The following is a 25,026-nucleotide window of genomic DNA, read 5'->3' as shown; positions in this document are numbered from 1 at the left end:
TCATAAACAGGTTCACTGACCGAAACTTGACAGGCATACAGTTCAAAAACAGGTTTGTTAACTGAAACCAGATAAGTAGACAATTCAAAACAGGTGTTGACAGAGATTGGGTGTAGAGACTGTTCATAACCAAAAGTAGTGACTAGAAATGAACTGACAAACAACTCAAACTGATACTGGGCAGGCAGATAGTAAGACATTAGAATTGTCAGTGGGGTGGAAACAGACAGGTGAATTAACATCAGGCTCATTGAGGGAACCAGGACTGGCCGATAATTCAGACACAGATTCATGGATAGACTGGCAGTTCACAATCAGACTTATTGATAGAAACTGACAAAACAGAGTTTTCAAAATCAGACTCAATTGCAGCATTTAGGCAGAGAGTTCACAATCAGCCTCCGTGGCCATGACAGGACAGCCAGAGAATTCATTAATAGGAGGCACTACCGTAACCAGAGCTGAAGTGAAAGATGACATCTCAGAAGGTTCTGCAGCAAATGCCGCCATCTCCGTAGAATCTGGAATGGATACCGCCATCTCTGGAGGTTCTGCAGCCTATCCGCCACCTCTGGATAATCTGAAGTGGGCACTGCCATTTCTGGAGGTTCTGCAGCTTCAGCCGCCACCTCTGGCAATCCTTCCTCGGATGTCGCTGGCTCTGGAACTTCGGTGGTAGCCCATACACACCAGAGAGCAATCCCACATATGGGAAATGCAGCAGACAAGGGGATTACTTCTGGGGCAAAAGGGTTTGAGCACTGGTTTAGGGATACCAGCACCACATGCTGACACCAGCGGTAGGTCCTCAATGCTGGATGCCAGTCTGGGATGCTGAAGAACAGACCTTGAGGATCTGGGTGCGACAGACAGGAAATGAAAGGACTCTGAGCAAACTCTGGGAGATCAGCTGTGATGTGACGAGACTCTGGCAGATCAGCTGAGACTTGACTTGGCTCATGAAGATCAGCTGTTACTTGATTTGACTCAGGAATGGCAGTTGAGACATGACGGGGTGTTGTTGATGCCGCCATTTTGTGAACAGGACCCACTGTCAACACTATGTAAGCGCATTCTGGTGCGGCCGCCATTTTAGTCACAGATGCAGTATTGCATTTCTCTTCCGCGACAGCCACAGTGAATGAAGAGCCAACACACAACAAACATAGTCCATAAACTGATTTAGAGATGAAGGTGGACCCTCGTGAACGAGTTTAGACTTTAGCGGTTGATTAGTGCCCTCACAGAAAAAGTCTGTCAAAACACAGTCCAGCAGATCTGAATAATGAGCAATGGCTAAATATTCTTGAATATAGCCTAGCAATCATGTGACCTGTCTAGGGGCTAACAATATTCTTGCTGTATCCATACCTGGCCAATGTCCATCCGAGAAGTCCATCCTGGATTCTTGTGTGGCCGAGTATTCTGTTATGGAGCTGACGAGTCTAGAAATGTGCAGATTCATATGCAAGGCTTTATTCAGACAGAGACTTGGTCATAAAACAGGCATGGGTCAGACAATGGCAAACAGGTATATTGAGGCCAAGACAAAAGAGTAATCCAAAACGGGCGTGTTTGATAAGCGGCTAACAATATCCAGAGGGCTTGACAAAAGAGGTAATCTGACAACATGAGCAATAATCCAGGCAAGATGCAAACATAGTACGAACAGCAAGACGAAAGGATAATCCAAAATACACAAGCAGGAATCTTAACATGAGAAAGCAAGCAAGGCAGAACTATAACTAGGAACTAAGAACTAGAAATGGCTCCGTAGAATAGCTATCGCTATGAGAGTGATAAACGCTATACAATACTCGGCAGTTTGAGAAGGATCTGAGTGAGTGTAATATAGTGTGTGTGTGATTGACTGCAGGTAAGTGTTTGATTGGTTACAGCTGTGTGCAATCAGTGCAATGGAAGATGGGAAATGTAGTCCAGGGTAATGTGTAACAGTCAGTGTAGTGTGAGTCCATGTAGTGAGCGGGTGACCTCTGGTGGTGAGTGAACGGAAGTTCATAGACCGGATTCGTGACATAGTGTTGTTGCTTTTTCCCTAGTCTATTTGGAATCTATGAATTTCATCATTGGTTTCCAGCTTCCAGGGAAAACATAAACAGTAATACTCAAAAATGATGAAATCTTCACATTCACCTCAACAGATGCTGCATATATTCACCTCACACAGTGATCACAGGTTATTTTTTTAATTATCTCTAAACTGGAAACCTTTGTGATCCTAATCCAACTGTAAAGCCCTGTTGAGAGTTCAGAAGGTTCCAGCTTGTTTCACAAGAGTTTGATTTGTAGATTCAAAAATTTGTATAATTTGCTATGTATGAGGAGACCTTTGTGGTGTAATGCTCTATTTAATGACTGATTAACATGTACTTTGTGAGTTTGACATGGAAATGGACATATGCATCATGTTTGAAAATGGTGGTTTAAGCAAATTTAATTGTGTTTTAAGAAAATTAAGTTATAATTAAGTAATATTAGGCTGACTATGCTCAAACGGCTATCCACATTTCTGCTTCATGACCAGCAGTCCATCTTTAAGTATGCTTCTCAGTAGCATTTACACTTTCTTTTTGTGTTTTACTAATTGTTTCTTTTTAAAAGTTTCTTATTCAGCATCTGAATTCAGATTGGAGGGAGATTACTTATTAGGTGGCCTGTTTGCTTTACATGAAATTGACCGTGTGACACCTGTTTTCACCCCGGAGATCACTGAATGTGTCTGGTAAGCAAGTATCTTTTACCACTTTAGGATTATTAGTACAGAGTGTTTTAAATAAAATATGCTTTTCACAATTCTAAACTGAATATTTAGTTTCATGCTATTAACTTCCTCACTAATATCTTTAAGGCACAATACCTCAAAATCTGGATATCAAATGTTGCAAGTAATGAGGTTTGCTGTTGAGGAGATTAATAATTCGACAACTCTTTTGCCCAATGTTTCTCTGGGCTATGAAATTTTTGACCATTGTTCTAACACAAGGAATTTCCATTCAGTCTTAAGTTTCATCTCAAAGAATGGCTCAGTAAAACCTAAAGAAAAACTCAACAACTATCAGCCTAAAGTGATTGCTTTAACAGGACCATTTGGAAGCCCAAGAGCTATAACTGTTGCACCACTGATCACAATGGACCTTATACCAATGGTAAATTTTGTCTTTTTTACAGTATACAGTACACTTTACACGCTTTATGTTAAACTGCTTTAAATAACTTTTTTTTTCCCCCCAAATCAATCTACACTCCATACACCACAACGACAAAGCAAAAAACAGGTTTGTAACAACTTTGCAAATTTATTAGAAATAAAAAACTGAAATGATTCCATTGCATAAGTATTCATACCCTTTTCTGGCACAGTTGAAATTAAGCTCAGGAGCATTCATATCGCTTGTAGATGTTACTACACTTCGAGTGGCATTAACCTCCGGCAAATTCAGTTGAATGGGTATTCAATTCAATTCAAGTTTATTTGTATAGCGCTTTTTATGATACAAATCACTGCAAAGCAGTTTCTACAATATTTAGTAGTACCTTATCAGGGGTGACTGTCAGTTTATGTGCATATGGCAGAAATGTTCGGAAAAATCAATAAAAGACTTAAACAAACAAATGATAAACACTATTAACAGCAATTATGCAATCAAACTTATAGCAAAATGTGGTGGTTCTGTATGTTGTCTCTGGCTTAGCATCATCTGAGGTCCTCTAAGGGGTTGGCATCATCTCTTCTCAGGTGTTCTGGATCCAGACTGGAGCTTGTGTAAATCCTAGTTACCACAGGATGTAAATCCTTTGGATGGGATGTAGATACAGTTAGAGAATTGATTAGAGTGGGTGATGTTTAGGGAAATTATTATTGTTTATTTTGTTCCAAGCTAAAGAATAATAATGCACATTTGATCAGATATAACTGCAGTCCAAAATTATGAGATGCATTATTTGAATGCTTGGCCAAAGAGGTGTGTTTTTTTTTCTAGATTTAAACAGAGAAAGTGTGTCTGAACCCCGAACATTATCAGGAAGGCTATTCCTGAGTTTGGGAGCCAAATGCGAAAAAGCTGTACCTCCTTTAATGGACTTTGCTATCCTAGGTACTACCAAAAGTCCAGCCTTTTGTGACCTTAGGGAGCGTGATGGATTGTAGCGTGGTAGAAGTAGGGCTGGGCGATATATCGCATGCGATTGTCACACGCATTTCGTCAGTAAAGCCGGCTCCCTGATTGCCGCTAAATCGCCATCAGCTGCTTTCAAATGGAGCGGCATTTAATAGACAGAGCCGTAGATCACTGACAAGCTTAGCAAGTGTCCCCCCATTTTGAATACTATGAAGCAAAGTCAATATCTCACACACAATATCATACCTTTCACTTGAGTTACCAGAGCAAATTTTCCAAGGCTGATAACGAATCTGAACATACAACTACTCTTAGTGGTTTAATTTGCTCTATCCACTGCAACGCCATTACAATTGCTATCAGCTCTGCTGTGTACACTGATAGGTGATCCGAAACTCTTGCAGAAAACTTAATATAAAACTCTGGTATCACATATGCGATTGCCACTTTCCCTTTATCTGGTTGCTTTGACCCATCAGTAAAGATTTGCACGTACCCATAATAGTTATCCACATACCTCATAGCCATTTGTCCACTATCCCCCTTATAATTTTTAATCTTTTCATGCAAGGTTATATCAGCGTCTGGTACCAGTAGCATCCAGGGTGGGTGCGGTGGATAGACTACAGATGGACTAAATTCAAAAATTTTCTACAGCAGCTTGCTTTACCTTTTCATGTATACTTGCACTAAACGACTCTCTTTTACTTTTTGCCTGCTCCCATGTTGAAATGAGGACACTTTTAGTTGGATGGTCTTCCACATGCCTTTTTAAATGAACATAATATGACAATGACATTTGCAGTCGCCTCAACTTAAATGGCAGTTCACCTACTTCAACCTGAAGCGCTGATATAGGGGAGGTTCTCATTGCTCCTGAACATATCCTGAGGGCCGAACCCTGAATAACATGCTTGTGCAATAAGGAGTGGGGAGCAGATATGACTTCAATGAAAATATTATATGTTGGATTAATTAGGTCTATTGTTGACTACGGGTGCATGGCTTATGGGTCTGCTGTGTGCATTCATCTGTCCACCAGGGTACCAATTTCCGCTTCTTACTTCCAGGCCTCGACTCAGCAATAGAAGCTTTTGCAGCCTCCACCATAGCTATACTAACATTTTCAGTCAATTCATCTACATCATCTGTCACCTCAACTTGACTCATATTCCTATCACTTATAAATGTAAACAATGTCCAATCAGCTTTATTAAAATTCCATCTTTCAGAGAAACACTAGGTCACATTGCAGCTCCTGCTACCCATCCTACACATAATCGGATAGTGGTCACTTCCAATCGTTGACTCACTACAGACTTCCCATATTATTTGACCTGCAAGAGACTGAGAAACTAAAGTCAGATCTAATACAGACGGCACCCTCATCCCAACACGAGTAGGTGACCCATCATTTAAACAAACCAACCCTTTCCTATCCATAAGCTCTTCTAAAACCAAGCCATTGTGATCCATTTTATCCCCTCCCCACAGGGAACTATGTGCGTTAAAATCTCCTAGCCATATTATTTTGCCACCTTCTTGCCCTTCAACCAACTCTAGTGCATCAATATCAAGTCTTTTACAGGGATTATAAAAATTTACAACCTTTAAACTACCATTATTACACCAAACCTTAGTAACTAAATACTCTAATCCTTCACCCTTACCTAAAACTCTGCAGGGAACCCCCACCTTAATAAAAGTAGCACATCCACCCCCACTACTATCACTCCTATCACTTCGCTCACACACATACCCATTTAAAACAAAATTCAGATGAGGTTTCAACCATGTCTCAATGCAAATAATCTCAGGTTTAGTCTCTTATTCGAAGATAAATCTCTTGAGCTCTTGCCCATTTGCCACCAAGCTTCTAGCATTCCACTGTAGAAAATAAATGTTTTTTTTTCTTTTTTTTTCTCCTTCTTTCCCTTTTTTAAGTTTTAGCTTGTAAACTCGACGCAGGCAACTGTGAAGACGGCTGTGATAGGGATGCTGGCTTCTCAGATTTATCTCTGTTCTGAAGTTCTTCATAAATACTCTCCCACGTAATATCTTTAATACCTAGATACCTATTGGCACTTTTAACCACAATGGCTGTCTTCTCAGATCTGTGTTTTGCTTGTGACGTGCAGTTTACAACTTCTGCAATAAAAGCACATAAACTTTCTTTTTAACAACCAGGAATTCCTCACCAACAACTGAGGGTTTTCCAGCTCTTGCTGCCTGTCTCACTGAATTTGGCTCAACTTGAACTCTCTTAGCTGCCTCAGCATAAGACAACTTTCCTTCAGCCCTAACATGCTGGATTTCAACTGCTCTCTTTCTGGCTTCACACCCCCTATACCCGACACTATGCACTCCTCCACAGTTGACGCACTTCTCTTGCACCCCAGTTCCACATGCACCATAGACATGTTCTCCTCCACAGCGCCCACATGTTTGTGTGCCTTTGCAGTAAGCAGCTGTGACCATATTCCTGCCATTTAAAACATCGCAATGGAGGGGGCACATACATCCTTACATTGTAGTTCAGATATCCCACAGTGACATATTTAGGCAACTTTTCCCCTTGAAAATCCACTAATACTGATAGACTATCAACCTTCTCTCCAAACCTCCATGCTTTAAGCCTCTTCATGCTAATCGCATGTCCTCCCTCAATGCTATCCTTCAGCTTTCCCAAATCCTCGTTTATGGGAATACCATAGATAACTCCCCTACACACCTCTCCTGTCACCATTCTTTTCTTCACCTCCAAAACTTCTTTTTTGCAAACACTCTTCAGCTTTAATGCTTTCAACTGCTGGCCCACGTCTTTACACACTATCATCAAATCACCGTCAGAATGCACTCTAGCTCTAGTTACCTCACCCACCTTCTCGCGCAAAAACTTAGTGAGAGCAACAGGCCCTACTGACTAAATATCATGACCCTCTTTGAACTTTACCAGCACTTTCAATTCTTCCTGATCCATTTTCCGCCTCACCACTCGTTCAATCGCGTCTTCTCACTCGCTGCCATGACTTAGCCCCCTCTTCCTTTGAAAATTAGCCTCACTACGTTTGCCCTCGTCCATACTATCCTCACTCAACACCAGCGTCTCCCGCTTCCGCTGTGCCATCTCCCTGCCAACGAAACCGCCTTGCGCCCTGACCAAGTCCAGCCGCTCATGCGCCTCTATCGTGAACGCAACAAGCAGCCCGAGCAAGCGAGAGCTGCAACCAAACCTCTGACATGCACTGTGAGCTGTAAGGTCTTATATAGACAGGTGTGTGGCTTTCCTAATCAAGTCCAATCAGTATAATCAAACACAGCTGGACTCAAATGAAGGTGTAGAACCGTCTCAAGGATGATCAGAAGAAATGGACAGCACCTGAGTTAAATATATGAGTGTCACAGCAAAGGGTCTGAATACTTAGGATCATTTTAATCAAACACAGCTGGACTCAACTGAAGGTGTATAACCATCTCAAGGACCGTGTTTTTTTTGTGTTTTTTTGTTGCTGTGTGTACATTAATGAGGAAAAAAAAAAGAACTCAATGATTTTAGCAAATGGCTGCAATATAACATAGAGTGAAAAATTTAAGGGGGTCTGAATACTTTCCGTACCCACTGTATGTAACATTTTGAATGGGATAATTTTTATATCCCAATTATTTTCTCTTGTGGACTATATGTAAACTTCTTTTATGTGAAATATCTTATTCAGGTCAGAAGTAAATAAAAAATAACATGCATTTTGTATGGACACTCTTATTCGTAAAATAATTAACATTTTGCAAATTCTGCAAGGTGTGTGTGTGTCTGTGTATATATATATGTACACACACACACACACACACACACATACACGGTATGTGTTTTCTTCTCTTTCATAGGTGAATTATGGAGCTTCTAGCTATGTGCTCAGCGATAAACTTCTGTATCCTTCTTATGTAAGAACAATTCCTAGCAACAAAGACCTGATAAAGATGATTATTCACATCATACGGTGGTTTGGATGGAACTGGGTTGCCTTTCTTAGCAGCCAACAGGATTTGGATGGACTAAATCTGTTTAACAAATATATAAGAAATACTAGCATTTGTTTGGCCTTTCAAGAGGGTTTGAGCCTAAATGCAAACTATAGTCAAACGCTTAAAAAGATTGATGAGCTCAACATCAACGTCATTGTAATTTTTGCTTTGCCACAATATGCAACCAAAATGATCAAATCAGCCATAGCAAACAACATCCAAAACAAAGTATGGATTGCAAGTCAACATTGGGCTATGAATAAACAGCTTACAACTGAGCCAGGAATTGGGAAAATTGGCACAATCATTGGCATTACGGAGAAACTGTTGTCATTGCCTGGATTTAATGAATTTGTCTATAAAGCCAGAGGAACAACTGATGTTGGCCATAATGATAGAGCTGAGAGTGAAGTCCAGGGGAAGAATAAGACATGTAATCAAGTTTGTGATTACTGCTCATTGTTGACTGCAGAGGAGATTATAAATGAAGATCCCACATACTCATTTGCAATCTATGCTGCTATATATACCATAGCTCATGCATTACATAAAGTTCTGCAGTGCGACATGAATGAATGCCACAAAAATACAATGGTCAAGCCATACATGGTAAGTGAATTCATGTGAATCCATGACAAGTTGAATAACTATTATATTTACATTGTTGAAGTAACGTTTTAATTAAATAATGAATAACATTGTATTTTTAATGAAAGTATATTATACCTTATTCTATTATTGCTAATATTATTTTTTGTGACATAATTTGATAAGAGCAAAACAAAAGTAATATAAATTGTATTAATATTATAGTAATAAAACTTTAATATAATATAACACAGATAATACAGTTATATATTAATTTTTTTTTTTTTTACACACCTCACAACAGCTTCTGGGAGAAATAAAGAAGTTGGATTTTCTACTCAGTGGGCGTCACATTAAATACGATGACCATTTTGATCCAACCATCAGTTATGCAATTGTGCTCTGGCGCACTGATGTGAATCCTCCACAGTTTGAGATGGTGGGCTCATATGAGAAACATCCAGAAATTACTTTCACCATGAACAACTCTCTCCTTCTCTGGCATAACAACGGTTCTGTAAGTCTGTGTTCAATGCTCAAGATTTTATTTACAATGTAAAGTCTTTGTACAGCAGTTAGGGGGAAGGGAGAAAAGAAAATGGCAAACTGTATGGATAATTCAAAAAGAAAAGATAAGACACTTCTAGCTTCAGGAGGGGGTTAAGGCCAAAATAACAAACAAAATGAGGATGCTTCCTGGGAGTAAAGGAATATAACTTACCTATCAAACAAAGTGTCAAAATAAACAACATGTCTCTTCCTTGACTTCCTCACTGTCCCAACAAAACATGGAGAAAAGCAAGTGTTGATAAAATAAGTGACACCCACCTCCTTACTGCATCTGTAGGCAAAAATAACACAGTCACTACAGCCAGTACAACATGCTTTCTTGAAGAAGCACTAAGGCTCAGAGCACACAATATTCAACAAGTACAACAGGCTTTCTTAAAGAAGCATTAGAGCTCAGAGCACACAATCTTCAACGAGATCTGGGAAAACAGACAGGCCAAGCTCTCTCCGCTCAACAGCCCGTTCCCTCTGTTCAAATGCAAGCTCTTCTTTACAGCTCTGGCAAGGGACAGATGACATCAATTAAGCTTCTATGAGAGGTCAGGGAGGAACAGAGAAAAACAGGCAAAAACTACACTTCCCAGCAGGCTGTTAGGCATCAGGGAAACACAATGTCACACACAGAGATTCATAGTATTAACAACGACATAAAAAAAGACATACGTCCTAGGACGTAACATGAGCCTTCATCCAAACATTTAGCTTTGTAGATTACAGTTTTCTCAATCAGTTTAATACATTTTGCCAAATGAATGTCAACTAAAAGACTTGTACTTTAGCAAAACAATTCAATTTATTGTCGCAATAAACAATTACCAATACAGCCAGGCAGAGTGGTTGGTGAGACAAAACTATATAGTCCGTGACAATAGGCACCAGGTGTGTGCGTGTGAGTGGGTGAAACAGGTGTGTCGAGTAAACCAGGTGTGCAGAGTGACGGTAATGAGTCCGGGAGAATGGAAGTGGCGCCCTCTGGTGGTGAGAAGGAGGAACCCCGGGTCCGGACTCATGACAGGACCCCCCCTCTAAGGAACGGATTCCAGACGTTCCAGCGGCCCCCCACCCAGAGGAGAGGTCCGTGTGCTGGAGGGGGACCAGGTGACTGAGGCAGAGCCGATGGAGTGGGAACCCAGGGCAAAACCGGGATCGTGAGAGGACACCTTCGCCTCTGGTTCTTTCCGAGCGGCCACTGCCACCTCTGCGAGTCGTGAGCGGCACCCGCCGCCGCCTCGGGGGACTTGTGAGCGGCACCCGCCGCCGCCTCGGGGGACTCGTGAGCGGCACCCGCCGCCGCCGCCACGGGGGAATCGTGAGCGGCACCCGCCGCCGCCTCGGGGACTTCGGGAGAGTCGTGAGCGGTGCCCGCCGCCGCCTCGGGGACTTCGGGAGAGTCGTGAGCGGCGCCCGCCGCCTCGGGGACTTCGGGGGACTCGGGAGAGTCGTGAGCGGCGTCCGCCGCCTCGGGGACTTCGGGAGAGTCGTGAACGGCCACCGCCGCCTCGGGGACTTCGGGAGAGTCGTGAGCGGCGCCCGCCGCCTCGGGGACTTCGGGAGAGTCGTGAGCGGCGCCCGCGGCCTCGGGGACTTCGGGAGAGTCGTGAGCTTATTATTATTTTGTTCTTATTATTACTTTAATAAGAACAAAAAGGCCAACACGGCAAAAACAAAACAGAAACAAATCACACGAGCGAGAGCATAAGCAGCCGACATGCAAAACACGAATACCCATACGCAATAAACAATTACCAATACAGCCAGGCAGAGTGGTTGGTGAGACAAAACTATATAGTCCGTGACAATAGGCACCAGGTGTGTGCGTGTGAGTGGGTGAAACAGGTGTGTCGAGTAAACCAGGTGTGCAGAGTGACGGTAATGAGTCCGGGAGAATGGAAGTGGCGCCCTCTGGTGGTGAGAAGGAGGAACCCCGGGTCCGGACTCATGACAAAAACGTGCACACGATTACTATTGCGTTCCCTCGATTTACTATTGCGTTCCCTCGATTTGCACACGATTTAGCAAATCGAGGGAATGAATTAGTAAATCGTGCGCACAATTTCTAAATCGAGTGAACAAAATGTGTTCCAAAACGTGCATTTTTAAACGAATCATTACTGAGTCAATGATTCAATTACCCTTACTTTATTCCTGAATGGATCAGCCATTTGAACAAATCAATTGAATGAATGATTCAGTGATAAAATCAGTGACTTACTGCCACCTGCTGGCAGTTTTAGTTTCATTTTAACGTATCTTTTCAGTTATTTAAATCATTTAATATTTCTATATTGAAAATGTTATTCATCTCAACATGAATTTATACTTTTAATTGCACTCATGCCACCTCTGATGCTTATTAAATGTCTGAAAATATACCTACATACCACTTTTGTGTTCTTCCGTTTGGCCATGGAGAGTAGAGCTGAGGCCGCCTGCCCGGCAGAGGAGTACACTCATCCAGCGAGGGCAGACATCGATCTGCAGGGCATGGAGGGGTGAGCGAACTTTGCTTTCCATCCAATGGCAATGGGTGGGCAGAGGTGTGCAGGTGGGCAGAGGTGTGACTCATCAAGAGGAGGCAGTTTTTTGTGGCCTCTTTCCCCAGCACCATCCACTGAGGAGAGCACAGAAGACAAGGATGTGTGAAGGCGAGCTGAATAGGGTGTGCACCGCGACTTAGTGAACTCGTTGTGGACTTCCGGGAAAAATGGGGAGGCTCGCTGACAAGGGGCCTGCCGGGGTCCAGACGGCTATGAGTGGGCTCCTCCGGTGTAGACCACTCCAGTCCCAGCTCTTCGACCACTTTAGAGAGGACACAGAAAAGTTTGGCTTCCATTCCTAGCTTGGCATAGCTGGGATCGGCAAACGGTAAAGGGGTAGGGTCAATAATAGAGCCTGACATCTCCTCTGGTCTGATGCTATTAGAGACATGCTGTCATGCCGTTGGTAAAAATACGGCCCTCAGACAGAACAGGCAGGTTGTTGATGAGTGAAAAAGCAGAATAAGGATGGAGCAAAGTGTGGATGCGCTGTCCTTGAAGTACATTTAACTCGGTTTTGTTTATATTTTGCTTAGCCTATAATTTTAAATGACAGATGTTGTATTTATTTATTAAGCTCTGCGACACTTTTCCACTTTTTTAACAGAAAAATGTATACTAAAACAAATGTAGTATTTTGACAAGACGAATAAAAGTAGCTAACAGGCAAGTTTTTGTGTGTGTTGTAAATGTAATCCTTGTATCCTGACAAAACAAATAAAAATAAGAAATACAATTTTTGTACAAAATTTTTATATTCCCTGACACTTTTTTTCCAACTGTGTTGCATAAACTATAAAACCAATTTTGTTTCTTAAGATAACTCATATAAATTCAAGTCAAAGTCAATAAATTCAAGACTCTTGACAAGACAAATAAAATAACATACAATTTTGTGCAGACTACACTTTTATTTTGTAAGCCTATCTCTCTTTCTTTTAGTAGCGGAAATTTAAATGTGAGATTCTGGAAATGAGATTTAAATTTAGCAGAAATGGTCGGTTCAGGAAGAAAATTATTTCAAGTGGACGGCGGGTGAACAAAGAATGGGTGGGTGCAGAATATAACCTTGCGGGAGCGGGACTAAAAACAATAGTCCACTGGTGTTTTCAAGTTCTCCTGGGGAAGTTTGTGTTTAAGAGTTACCAAGTCGTAATTACAGTATTTAGGTCATCAATTTGGTCAAGTCAGCTAAAATCATCTTTATTTATATAGTGCTTTATACAATACAGATTGTGTCAAAGCAGTCTTCACAGTGTCTTGAGCGTGATACAGCCAAGGGTCCTCTGCAAGATCTGTTTATGCAGTGCATGTCTCTTCAAGCGGAAATTACCCTGGCCTGTAAGGCCAGGACTTCCAGGTTTTAAAACCTTGTGAATGAAGACAGTGAGGCCCAGCCAGCCACATCACAAATATTCACAATGGACACACCACTGGACCATGTCCAGGACAGGGCGATGCCTCTAGTCGAGTGGGCCCATACAACAATGGGGCATTGAAGGCCCAAAGAAGAGTACACTAGCTAAATGGAGTCTACTATCCATCTAGAGAGTCTTTGACAAAGAGTTGTTCCGACCACCTATAAGGGGTGGAATGCTCAATATAGATTCTCAGAGCTCTGACAGGGCAGAGCAGAGATAACTATCTGTCCTCTTCAGAGGGAGGAAGCGTGGAGAGCATAAGACCTGTGCTCTGAACAGAGTGGAGAGTACCGTAGGTATGTAACCGTGCCTTGGTTTCAGGACGACCTTCGTGTCATTAGGCCTGAATTCCAGGCAGGCAGGGCTAATGGAGAGCGCCTGCAGGTCCCCTATTCGCTTTACTGATGACAGTACTAGAAGCAGAGCAGTCTTCAGCGATAGCGACTGAATGTTGGCAGACTGAAGCGGCTCGAAAGCAGGGCCCTCAGCACTGTGGGCAGATCACATGAAGGGATGGTAGGGTGATGAGGTTGATTCAGCTTCCTGGCAACCCTTAGGAAGCGGATAACCCCGCTGTTTCTGCCCACCGACTGGCCCGCAATAGGGGCATGAGAGGCCGCTATAGGCACCACATAGACTTTGAGCGTGGATGGGGAGTGTCCCTTATCCAGCAGCTCCTGCACAAATGACAACACCTCTGTCAAATTGGAAATATGAGGGTCTTTGCCGCGGTTTAGACACCAAGCAGAGAAAAAAGACCACTTCAAGGCATAGAGGCGTCTCGTAGATGGGGCTCTAGCCTCTGAAATTGTGTTTAAGACTCCTGTCGAGCGGCCAGAGGTGCAGGGCACATAGGTTGGGCCGAGGATGCAATATTGTCCCGTTCGCTTGAGAGAGGAGATCCTGTCTTAGTGGATCGGGCCAAAGGGCTGCTATCAACAGCTGAGTTAGCTCTGATAGCCATGGCTGGTTCATCCAAAGGGGGGCCACCAGGAGAACCTTATGTTTTTGTTCCCTTACTCGCCTGATTACCTGTGGGATCAGGCTGATTGGAGGAAAAGCATAGAGAAGGAAGTTGGGCCAATTGTGGGCCAATGCGTCCCTGGTCTTTGAGAAATAAATTGCACAGTGAGAGTTGTCTTCTGAGGCGAAGAAGTCCACCTCGGCCTTGCTGAAGATCTCCCAGATCCTCTGAACCATCTGCGGATGGAGGGTCCACTCCCCTGAGGGGACATTGCTCCTTGATAACATGTCCGCTCCTTGGTTCAATTTGCCCGGTATATGTGCTGGTGGAGTTGAGCCCATTCCAGGAGGCGCTCTACCAGAGTGAAGAGACGCATTGAGGATAGGCCCCCCTCCCGATTTATGTAGGACACCACACAAATGTTCTCTGATCGGATTAGCACATGGTGTCCTTTTAGGACTGGCAGAAAGAACTGACATGCTCAACATACTGCTAACATTTCCAGGCAGTTGATGTGGAAGCCTTTTTCCCGCTTTTGACCAGTGGCCGAAAGTCGGTATTGCCCTCGCACAGTGCCCCCCCCACACCCCCCCAACCTGAATTGGACGCATCTGTCGTGAAAACTGTTCTTTTGCAAACCATCCCCATGGCCACGCTCTGTTCCATCCAACGGGGGTCCTTCCAGGGGGCCAGGACTGTTACACAGGCCTGACTCACCCTGATTTGCAGGGATGGAATGGAATGGGATGGAACCCATGGTTTCAACCAGCACTAAAGGGGGCACATATGAAGCAGACCAAACTGTAGCACTGGCGATGTCGGCACCATGAGGCCCAGCATCCTCTGAAATGCTTTGAGAGGGTGAGTGGTACCAGTCTTGAAGGAGGTCACCAGCCTCCATATGGCCAGAGCCCGTTCTGGCGCAACTACAGCTCTCATTTGGGAGTCGAAAACTGATATTCGTTGACTGGGAACAATGTGCTCATGGCAAAACTGACCCTGAGTCCCAGGCACTCCAGGTGGCTGAGGAGGAGGGTCCTGTGTGATATTAATTCTGCCTCTGACTGGGCCAGAATGAGCCAGTTGTCTAGGTAGTTGAGAATGTGGATTCCCATCTGTCTTAGAGGGGAGAGAGCCGTGTCCATGCACTTCGTAAAAGTGCGAAAGGCCAGGGACAGCCCAAAGGGAAGGACCGTGTATTGATAAGCCACTCCCTCGAATGCAAATCTCAAGAATCACCTGTGATGGGGGGCTATCTGGATGTGAAAGTATGCATCCTTCAGGTTCAGAGAAAAGAACCAGTCTCCTGAGCGAATTTGCGCAAGGATCTGTTTCAGTTTATTCATCCTGAATGACCTTTTCATGAGGGCATGATTCAGTTGTCTTAGATCGAGGATGGGCCAGAGACCACCATCTTTTTTGGGGACGAGGAAGTAACGGCTGTAGAAGCCTGACTCGCTCTGGGCTGGAGGAACTTTTTCCACAGCTCCTTTTGCCAGCAGATTCATCACCTCACATTGCTTTGCATTAAGGTGGGGACCATGCCGCTGAAGTGCGGGGGTTTTCGAGCTAATTGGAGTGAATATCTTTGTTTTATTATCCCCATAGCCCATCTCGACACTCCGGGGATGGCCTGCCAGGCCTCGGCCCGTGTGGCGAGGGGTTGAATTTACTCAAGTGACTGGCCACACGAGGGCAGAACACTTGAGAGTAATGGAAGAGGAAGTTTGTGCTGTTTTTGAAAATGTTTGTATTTTATTTTTTACGCTATAACAGCGGCTGAATGCTTGGGCGCATAAACGGAACTGTTCTTTGCACAAAACACATTTCCCTCTGTACACGGAGTTGAACGGGGTGTCGAGGTCTAAGAGAGGCTGCATGTGGGGCGGTCAGGCCATAGTGAGATCTGGCCCTGTGCTCTTCCTGTCCAATGCAATCTTTGGTCGGGGTTCCTGGCGCTTAGGAAGAGGGTAGCGTTTGGCTGAGCAAGAGTGTCCCCGCATCTGCTGCATCTTAGTGGGCTGAACGGCGGAGGTGCTGACTTTGTGGGCTGCTGAGTTGGTGCAGACTTAAGACGAGCAGAGCCAGGTCAGTTGCACTCCTTTTTTACTGTGCTCAATTGGCCTGCCAACTCTCCTGACCTGAACCCCATAGAGAATCTGTGGGATATTGTGAAGAGAAAGTTGAGAGACTCAAGACCCCAACACTCTGGATGAGCTTAAGGCCGCTATCGAAGCATCCTGGGCCTCAATAACACTCACATCAGCAGTGCCACAGGCTGATTGCCTCCATGCCACGCCGCATTGAAGCAGTCATTTCTGCAAAAGGATTCCCGACCAAGTATTGAGTGCATAACTGAACATAATTATTTGAAGGTTGACTTTTTTTGTATTAAAAACACTTTTTCTTTTATTGGTCGGATGAAATATGCTAATTTTTTGAGATAGGAATTTTGGGTTTTCATGAGCTGTATGCCATAATCATCAGTATTAAAACAATAAAAGACCTGATATATTTCAGTTGGTGTGCAATGAATCTTAAATATATGAAAGTTTAATTTTCATCATTACATTATGGAAAATAATGAACTTTTTCACAATATGCTAATTTTTTGAGAAGGACCTGTACAACGAAAGCAAGAGCTATAAGTAATTTATGTGCATTTAAATTTGTATTGCATTCAAGTTTTAGGATGTGTTAATTTGAAGATAGTTTGTTTAGTTTGAGAACACCGATCTTAGTTTGGAGAAATGTTTAAAATCAATTGAGATTTTACTTTAATAGTCATTAACTTTAATGACACATTTTTTCATTCCTTTCTCAGGTTCCTTTCTCAAACTGCTCCTTTGAGTGTGAGGCGGGATATTCAAGGAAACCTGAAGGTTTTCATAGTTGCTGCTTTTCATGTGAAAAATGCCCACCTAACACCTATGTGAATTTTTCTCGTAAGTACCCTAGGCAGCAGACAATGACAGCTTGGAATTTTAAGAGATAATCCTCCCAAAAATGAAAATTTTGTCATCATTTACTTTCCCTCATGTGATTCAAAATCCAAATACATTTCTGCAGAACACAAAAGAAGATATTTTGAAGAATGTTAGTAACCAAATAGTTTTGGTTCCTATTGATTTTTTATTTGTATTTTTTATAAATGCAATTAAAGTCAGTGGAAACTGTTTGATTACCAAATACCAGCATTCTTCAAAATATCGTCTTCTGTGTTCCTCAGAAGAAAGAAAGTCATACAGGCTTGGAATGATATGAGGCTGAGTAAATGATGACACTGAGCTACAGATGTTACAGATTCCTTTGATTAACCCTGTGCTGGTGCACTTATATATCATTCTCCAAAGGCAAACAAAGACTTCATTAGTGAATTTTCTGAACTCTTGAGCAAGCTGGCTACATAGTTTAACCGCTTTTTTAGTTTCAGGGGACTTCAATGTACATTTATGTTGTGGCCACAATGCAGTTTCTTAAGAGTTTTTAAACATGATTGACTCTTTTGATCTGAGACAATTGGTTGAAGGGCCAACTCATAAGTTAGGCCATATGTTAGATCTGGTTTTATCATATAACATTCAGGACATTGTGAAAGAAAAAGTAATCTTTTCTGGTCACAAGCTGGTGTTTGTATTGTTTGCATTTGAAAGAAACTGAGAATGCCACTGTCAAATCAAAAATGGGTCAGAAAAATAACCTCAACAACATGTGTTGAGTTTGCAGACCTTTATAGAAGTAATTGTGAATCTAGTCTGTCTGAAACTTCTTTGATGTCTTTAAATGTTGATGAACATTTGAAGCAATTTGATTCCACCTGTTCTGAAACCTTTGGGCACTATTGCTCCTCTTAAAGCTAAGAACTGTAAGCTAAATTCTCTGCCATGGTTAAATGAATCTGTCCATACTTTCAGAAAATATACTCAGCAAGCTGAGAGGAGATGGAAAAAAATACAAATTCAATATGACAAAAAGTTCAATATGACATCTTTTGAGAATCCCAGCTTGCATTTCAGAAGGCATTGAAAGACGAAAAACATAAATTTTTTACTGATGTAATCTAACGCAATCCAAATAAGCCCAAAATTATATTCGCTACTATAAACTCAGTTACAAACCCTGCTGAAAGTCTGTACCAAGATCCCTCTATTTTAAGTTGCAAAGATTTTCTTCACTTTTTTAATGGGAAAATTGCTGCTCTACACTGTTCCACAGATATCAGCATTTGTATTTGTACCCCCAACCTGTTGTATTACTACTGAGTGGAGAGACTTTCAATCTATAACTCTTTCAACTTTGGCTGACATGTTTGCTTACCTTAAACCTTCATACATTAAGGGTGATATTATGCCACCACATTTGTTTAAACAGATTTTTGATAGCGTTGCTACCACATTTTAAATTTAGTAAGCAAATGCCTTAATCAGGGCATTTTTCCAGCAGATTTTAAACATGTTATTATCACCCCATTGTTAAGGCGGCCTAATCTTTTAATTAATGAACCAAACAATTTTAGGTCTGTCTCATATTTGACTTTTTTTATCTAAGGTTTTAGGAAAAGTATTTTTTAAACAACTCCAGGGTCACTTGACTTCTAACTCTGTTGCTGAGGTCTTTAAATCAGGTTTTAAGTCTTATCATAGCTCTAAAACGTGTTGGTGACTATAGCCCTGTCCCAAATGGCACACTCCGGACTTGTGGACTTCTTTAGAGTCCACACTTTGGTGACGTCAGACCTATAGGGCCCTTGGCGCGAGTCCACGAGGGACAGACTCAATCGTCACGCCGGAAATAACAGTCTGGTTGTTTTTTGACAGGAGCTGCAGGTTCGAGGAATATGCTTCCTATGTTCCATTTGAACTAAGATTACAATTTTAACACATAATAAACGTGCGTGAGTTTCAGATGAATTTACAGGTTTAAATATAAATACTAGGTTTACATATGACTCAGTAAAGCCCTGACATTCGGTTCTATTTATTTAATGAATCATAATGCGACCGTATTATTCAACGCGCTATTACTATGTTTGAGATATCAACCACTGGTCGATGACCATAATGTTTGTATAAACTGTAGGTATCAACTGGTAAAATGTACACCTAGGTCATAAAAACCGTAATGATACCTATACTTAAATACTTTCTTCTCAGCCACGTCATCAATTGCTCTTGAGCGAAATCTCCTCCCATAGCTTTGTCTGACTGGCATTTCGCAAGGATTCCTGGGTAGTTAAAGTGAAGCGAAGCCTGCATCTATTTTTTCCCTTCATATGTTACCTTTAGGATCCATATTTCGAAAATATAATGTATCCTTCTACTACTACATGGATGACACTCAGATCTATCTCCCAGTGAGACAGGCACTGCACAAAACAAGGTGCTTCCTATCTTTCGAGTTTGTTGCCATTTTACAATCCCTCTAGATCTTTGAGATCTGAAAATCAAAATCGTCTTTGTGTTGTAAGAAATAAATAACAAAAACAAAGGGGTGACAGAGCCTTTTCTTTTGTCGGACCAAACTGTGGAATGATTTCCCTCTTTCTGTAAGTTCAGTAAAGTCACTACTGACATTTAAGGCCATGTTAAAAGTATATATTTTAAGTAATTTTTGGGCCTCCTTATGATGGTGTGTTTTGATTGTTTACCTTAGCTATGACTTTATTTGTTGCTCTCTGTATTTCTGTCTTTTTTAGTTTTGTGGTTCATGTTATCTATGCATTTGTTTTTTGTGATTGTTAAGCCCTATGGGCAACGGTGGTTGCATTAAATGTGCTATAAAAAATAAACAAGAAAAACAACAATTTTGAGGATCTCTTTAAGCTTTGTTAGGTCATTATGCAATACATAATACTTTACTGGAGTTATGGTGCTATTTGAGGTGTGATATTTGACGACAAAATATTTTCCAGCATCCAGTTACAATTACTGCAAAATTCTAGTGCTAAAACATTCATATTATTTTACTGTTTTTCAGGGGACCCCTATACCTGTTTTTCCATGTGAAGAGAATGAATGGTCTGATGAGGGCAGCACCACATGTAAGACACGTTCTGTTGTCTATCCTCAGTTCACAGAAATTCCCCCCATCATTGTGATGTTTTTCTGCTGCATGCCTAATTATTCTCCTAATTGCTGTATTTTGGCTTTTTGCATACAATTACAACACACCAGTGGTAAAGTCTGCAGGTGGCAACATGTGTTTACTCATGTTGACCAGTTTGATTTTGTCTAGCATAAGTGTGTTCTTTTTCTTTGGAAAACCCACATCTGTATTTTGCCTCCTGAGAAATGGCATATTATTTTTTTTCTTCACTGTCTGTATTTCCTGTTTGAATGTCCGTTCCTTTCAAATTGTTTGTGTTTTTAAAATGGCTGCTCAGTTCCCTAAGGTGTACAGTCTTTGGGTAAAACACAATGGCCAGTGGCTCTTCGTTGCATTTTCTTCTTTCATTCATTTAATTTTTTTTGTGGTATGGATGACTGGCGATCCTGTCAAAGCCATTGCTGACTCATGGACTTTTAAAGACCAAATTATGCTCATCTGTGAAATGGGGAACAGTATAACCTTTACCATAGTCTTGTTTATAAATTGGTTTCTTGGTTTCCTGTGTCTCCTGTTTTTCTTATATGGGAAGAGATCTGCCCAAAAAAATTACAATGAGGCCAAATCAATAACATTCAGTCTCATTTTGTACTATCTGACCTGGATTGCATTTTTCACAGCAAGCCTCACTACCAAAAGGAAAATACATCATGATTTTTAATGCAGTGGCCCAGATAACCAGTATAAATGGAATTCTCTTCAGTTATTTCATACCAAAATCTTACGTCATAATATTCCAACCGCAAAAAAAACACTCCAGCATACTTTCAAACATCTATTCAGAATTACACCCCAAACCATTAGTAGGTCTTAGACTCAGACTTTAGTCTTTATGGTATAGAAAGTAAGCCAGCTTAATTCTTAAACTCTGGTTTAGATACTTCACTGTTATGTTATCACAGTCTTTAACGCAAGTAGAGAAAACAAGTAAGCAAAGTAGAGAATAGAGATTTATTGGGTTCAATCGGCATATGCAATTTTTGAAATTTATACATGTAAGTCAGCTGTCTTGTATGTTTGATGTCATACAGTACTCACTGTCTATTCAAACTCAAATTATAAATACTAACAAAAGGGTGACAGAGCCTTTTCTTTTTGTCGGACCAAACTGTGGAATGATTCCCTCTTCTGTAAGTTCAAAAGTCACTATGACATTTAAGGCCATGTTAAAAGTATATTTTTTTAATTAATTTTTTGGGTATCCTTATGATGTTGTGTTTTGATTGTTTACCTTAGCTATGACTTTATTTGTTGCTCTCTGTATTTCTGTCTTTTTTTAGATTTGTGCTTCATGTCATCTATGCATTTGTTTTTTGTGATTGTGAAGCCCTTTGGGCAACAGTGGTTGCATGAAATGTGCTATAAAAATAAACAAGAAAAACAAAAATTTTGAGGATCTCTTTAAGCTTTGTCAGGTCATTATGCAATGCAACAATAGTTTACTGGAGTTATGGTGCTATTTGAGGTGTGATATTTGACGACAAAATATTTTCCAGCATCCAGTTACAATTACTGCAAAATTCTAGTGCTAAACATTCATATTATTTTACTGTTTTTCAGGGGACCCCTATACCTGTTTTCCATGTGAAGAGAATGAATGGTCTGATGAGGGCAGCACCACATGTAAGACACGTTCTGTTGTCTATCCTCAGTTCACAGAAATTCCCCCCATCATTGTGATGTTTTCTGCTGCATGCCTAATTATTCTCCTAATTGCTGTATTTTGGCTTTTTGCATACAATTACAACACACCAGTGGTAAAGTCTGCAGGTGGCAACATGTGTTTACTCATGTTGACCAGTTTGATTTTGTCTAGCATAAGTGTGTTCTTTTTCTTTGGAAAACCCACATCTGTATTTTGCCTCCTGAGAAATGGCATATTTGATTTTTTCTTCACTGTCTGTATTTCCTGTTTGACTGTCCGTTCCTTTCAAATTGTTTGTGTTTTTAAAATGGCTGCTCAGTTCCCTAAGGTGTATAGTCTTTGGGTAAAACACAATGGCCAGTGGCTCTTCGTTGCATTTTCTTCTTTCATTCATTTAATTTTTTTTGTGGTATGGATGACTGGCGATCCTGTCAAAGCCATTGCTGACTCATGGACTTTTAAAGACCAAATTATGCTCATCTGTGAAATGGGGAACAGTATAACCTTTACCATAGTCTTGTTTATAAATTGGTTTCTTGGTTTCCTGTGTCTCCTGTTTTCTTATATGGGAAGAGATCTGCCCAAAAATTACAATGAGGCCAAATCAATAACATTCAGTCTCATTTTGTACTATCTGACCTGGATTGCATTTTTCACAGCAAGCCTCACTACCAAAAGCAAATACATCATCATTTTTAATGCAGTGGCCCAGATAACCAGTATAAATGGAATTCTATTCAGTTATTTCATACCAAAATCTTACGTCATAATATTCCAACCGCAAAAAAACACTCCAGCATACTTTCAAACATCTATTCAGAATTACACCCAAACCATTAGTAGGTCTTAGACTCAGACTTTAGTCTTTATGTATAGAAAGTAAGCCAGCTTAATTCTTAAACTCTGGTTTAGATACTTCACTGTTATGTTATCACAGTCTTTAACGCAAGTAGAGAAAACAAGTAAGCAAAGTAGAGAATAGAGATTTATTGGGTTCAATCGGCATATGCAATTTTTGAAATTTATACATGTAATGTAAACACAAAGGCTTCCATTTTTGTTTTTAACTTATAATAAAGAACATTTTAAAACTCAATAATTAGTGTCCATGTTATCCATATAATGAGGTGTGTGAGGTCAGCTGTCTTGTATGTTTGATGTCATACAGTACTCACTGTCTATTCAAACTCAAATTATAAATACTAACAAAAGGGTGACAGAGCCTTTTCTTTTGTCGGACCAAACTGTGGAATGATTTCCCTCTTTCTGTAAGTTCAGTAAAGTCACTACTGACATTTAAGGCCATGTTAAAAGTATATTTTTTAATTAATTTTTGGGTATCCTTATGATGGTGTGTTTTGATTGTTTACCTTAGTTATAACTTTGTTTGTTGCTCTCTGTATTTCTGTCTTTTTTAGATTTGTGCTTCATGTCATCTATGCATTTGTTTTTGTGATTGTGAAGCCCTTTGGACAACAGTGGTTGCATGAAATGTGCTATAAAAATAAACAAGAAAAAGAACAATTTTGAGGATCTCGTGTCAGGTCATTATGCAATACAACAATAGTTTACTGGAGTTATGGTGCTATTTGAGGTGTGATATTTGACTCTGGTTGAGATCCTTCACTGTTATGTTATCACAGTCTTAAACACAAGTAGAGAAAACAAGAAGGCAAAGTAGAGAATAGAGATTTATCGGGTTCAATCGGCATATGTAATTTTTTTAATTTATACATGTAATGTAAACACAAAGGCTTACATTTTTGTTTTTAACTTATAATAAAGAACATTTTAAAACTCAATAATTAGTGTCCATGTTATCCATATAGTGAGGTGTGTGAGGTGTGGATCAGCTGTCTCGTATGTTTGATGTCATACAATACTCACTGTCTATTCAAACTAAATTATAAATACTAACAAAAGGGTTAGTATATAATAGTAATATAAATTATATAATAGTAATGTATATTGATTAACAACAGCAGTTTTAACCCATTTATTTGGAAAATGTGCATACATCTAAAACAAAACAATAATATGATCTCATTGCAGTTTAATAACTTTTCTTTTGAAATCTTCATTTTCAAGGCCTTACATCGTTCAGTGCCAACAATATGGGGACCTCAGTGAGGCTTCATATACAGATTGTTGACTATTACCAAATTTCAGTGGTTTCAAATTCAAATGTTGGTCACTTTGTATAAAGCTGATACTTATTGTATTTGGAATGTCTGAACAATAAGTATTGTTGAAACTAGAAATGTATCTTGTTTCCCTCTATCAAAAAATAAAAAAGAAAAAAAATGTATAAGTGTCATAAATATTATTTTTCCAAAATCTGCATGCCTGTAACTCAAGAAATATTAATGTTATCCTGTATGAATTTAGATTCTGTAAACTTATCTTTTTGAATCTTAATTTTTAAAGTGCCCATATTATGCTATTTTTAAGGTCCCTAATATTTGTTTTGTCACTCTCCTACAATAGGATTACATGCATGCAATTGTCAAAAACGCTTTTGTTTTCTCAAAATATGCATTTAATATCACCTCATTTTCCAGCCATTCTCAAATGATTCGTTCAAAGCAGTTCTAAGATTCAGTCTCTCTAAAACCCATCTTTCTGTGAGCAAACTCTGCTCTGATTGGTCAGATGGCCCAGTCTGTTGTGATTGGTCTACCGTGTACAGCACATGTTGGAAACAATACGGCCATTGTTCCGTATTTTGAACACTCAATAGAAAATATAAACATCTATTTAAGAGCATGCGTTTAATGAATCCCACTTTGAACTCCCCAAGATTTTTTATTTTTTTTAAACTCCCCATAGAGAAGCAGTCATCAGTAAAACGAAGTGTTTGTGGGTGGGGTCAAGTTGTTTGCTGCTGGCCAACGTAGAACATAGGCAGGAATTATGCAAATGTGTTACCCAGTGACATGTAGCCATCACAGAGGTGGGATTTGAATTACTAACGACTCATTTAGGCTGTAGAGAGTCAATTCTTTATTTTGGGAGACAATAACTTTATTTAAAA

General features: G+C 40.6%; 1 protein-coding gene across 1 annotated transcript; it reads left to right on the top strand.

Annotated features, from left to right (window-relative positions):
- The first annotated feature begins 2,909 nt into the window (after window positions 1-2,909).
- On the top strand, window positions 2,910-21,589 carry LOC109064119 (taste receptor type 1 member 1-like). Its single transcript, XM_042729105.1, is given in 7 exon segments — window positions 2,910-3,167; window positions 8,025-8,771; window positions 9,055-9,267; window positions 17,067-17,187; window positions 20,250-20,341; window positions 20,343-20,648; window positions 21,584-21,589. Coding segments are annotated over 7 exon segments (1,743 nt in total).
- The last annotated feature ends 3,437 nt before the right edge of the window (window positions 21,590-25,026 follow it).

Source organism: Cyprinus carpio, chromosome B8 (assembly GCF_018340385.1).
Source record: "Cyprinus carpio isolate SPL01 chromosome B8, ASM1834038v1, whole genome shotgun sequence".
NCBI classification, from domain to species: Eukaryota; Metazoa; Chordata; class Actinopteri; order Cypriniformes; family Cyprinidae; genus Cyprinus; species Cyprinus carpio.
This window is presented reverse-complemented; position numbering and strand designations above follow the sequence as displayed.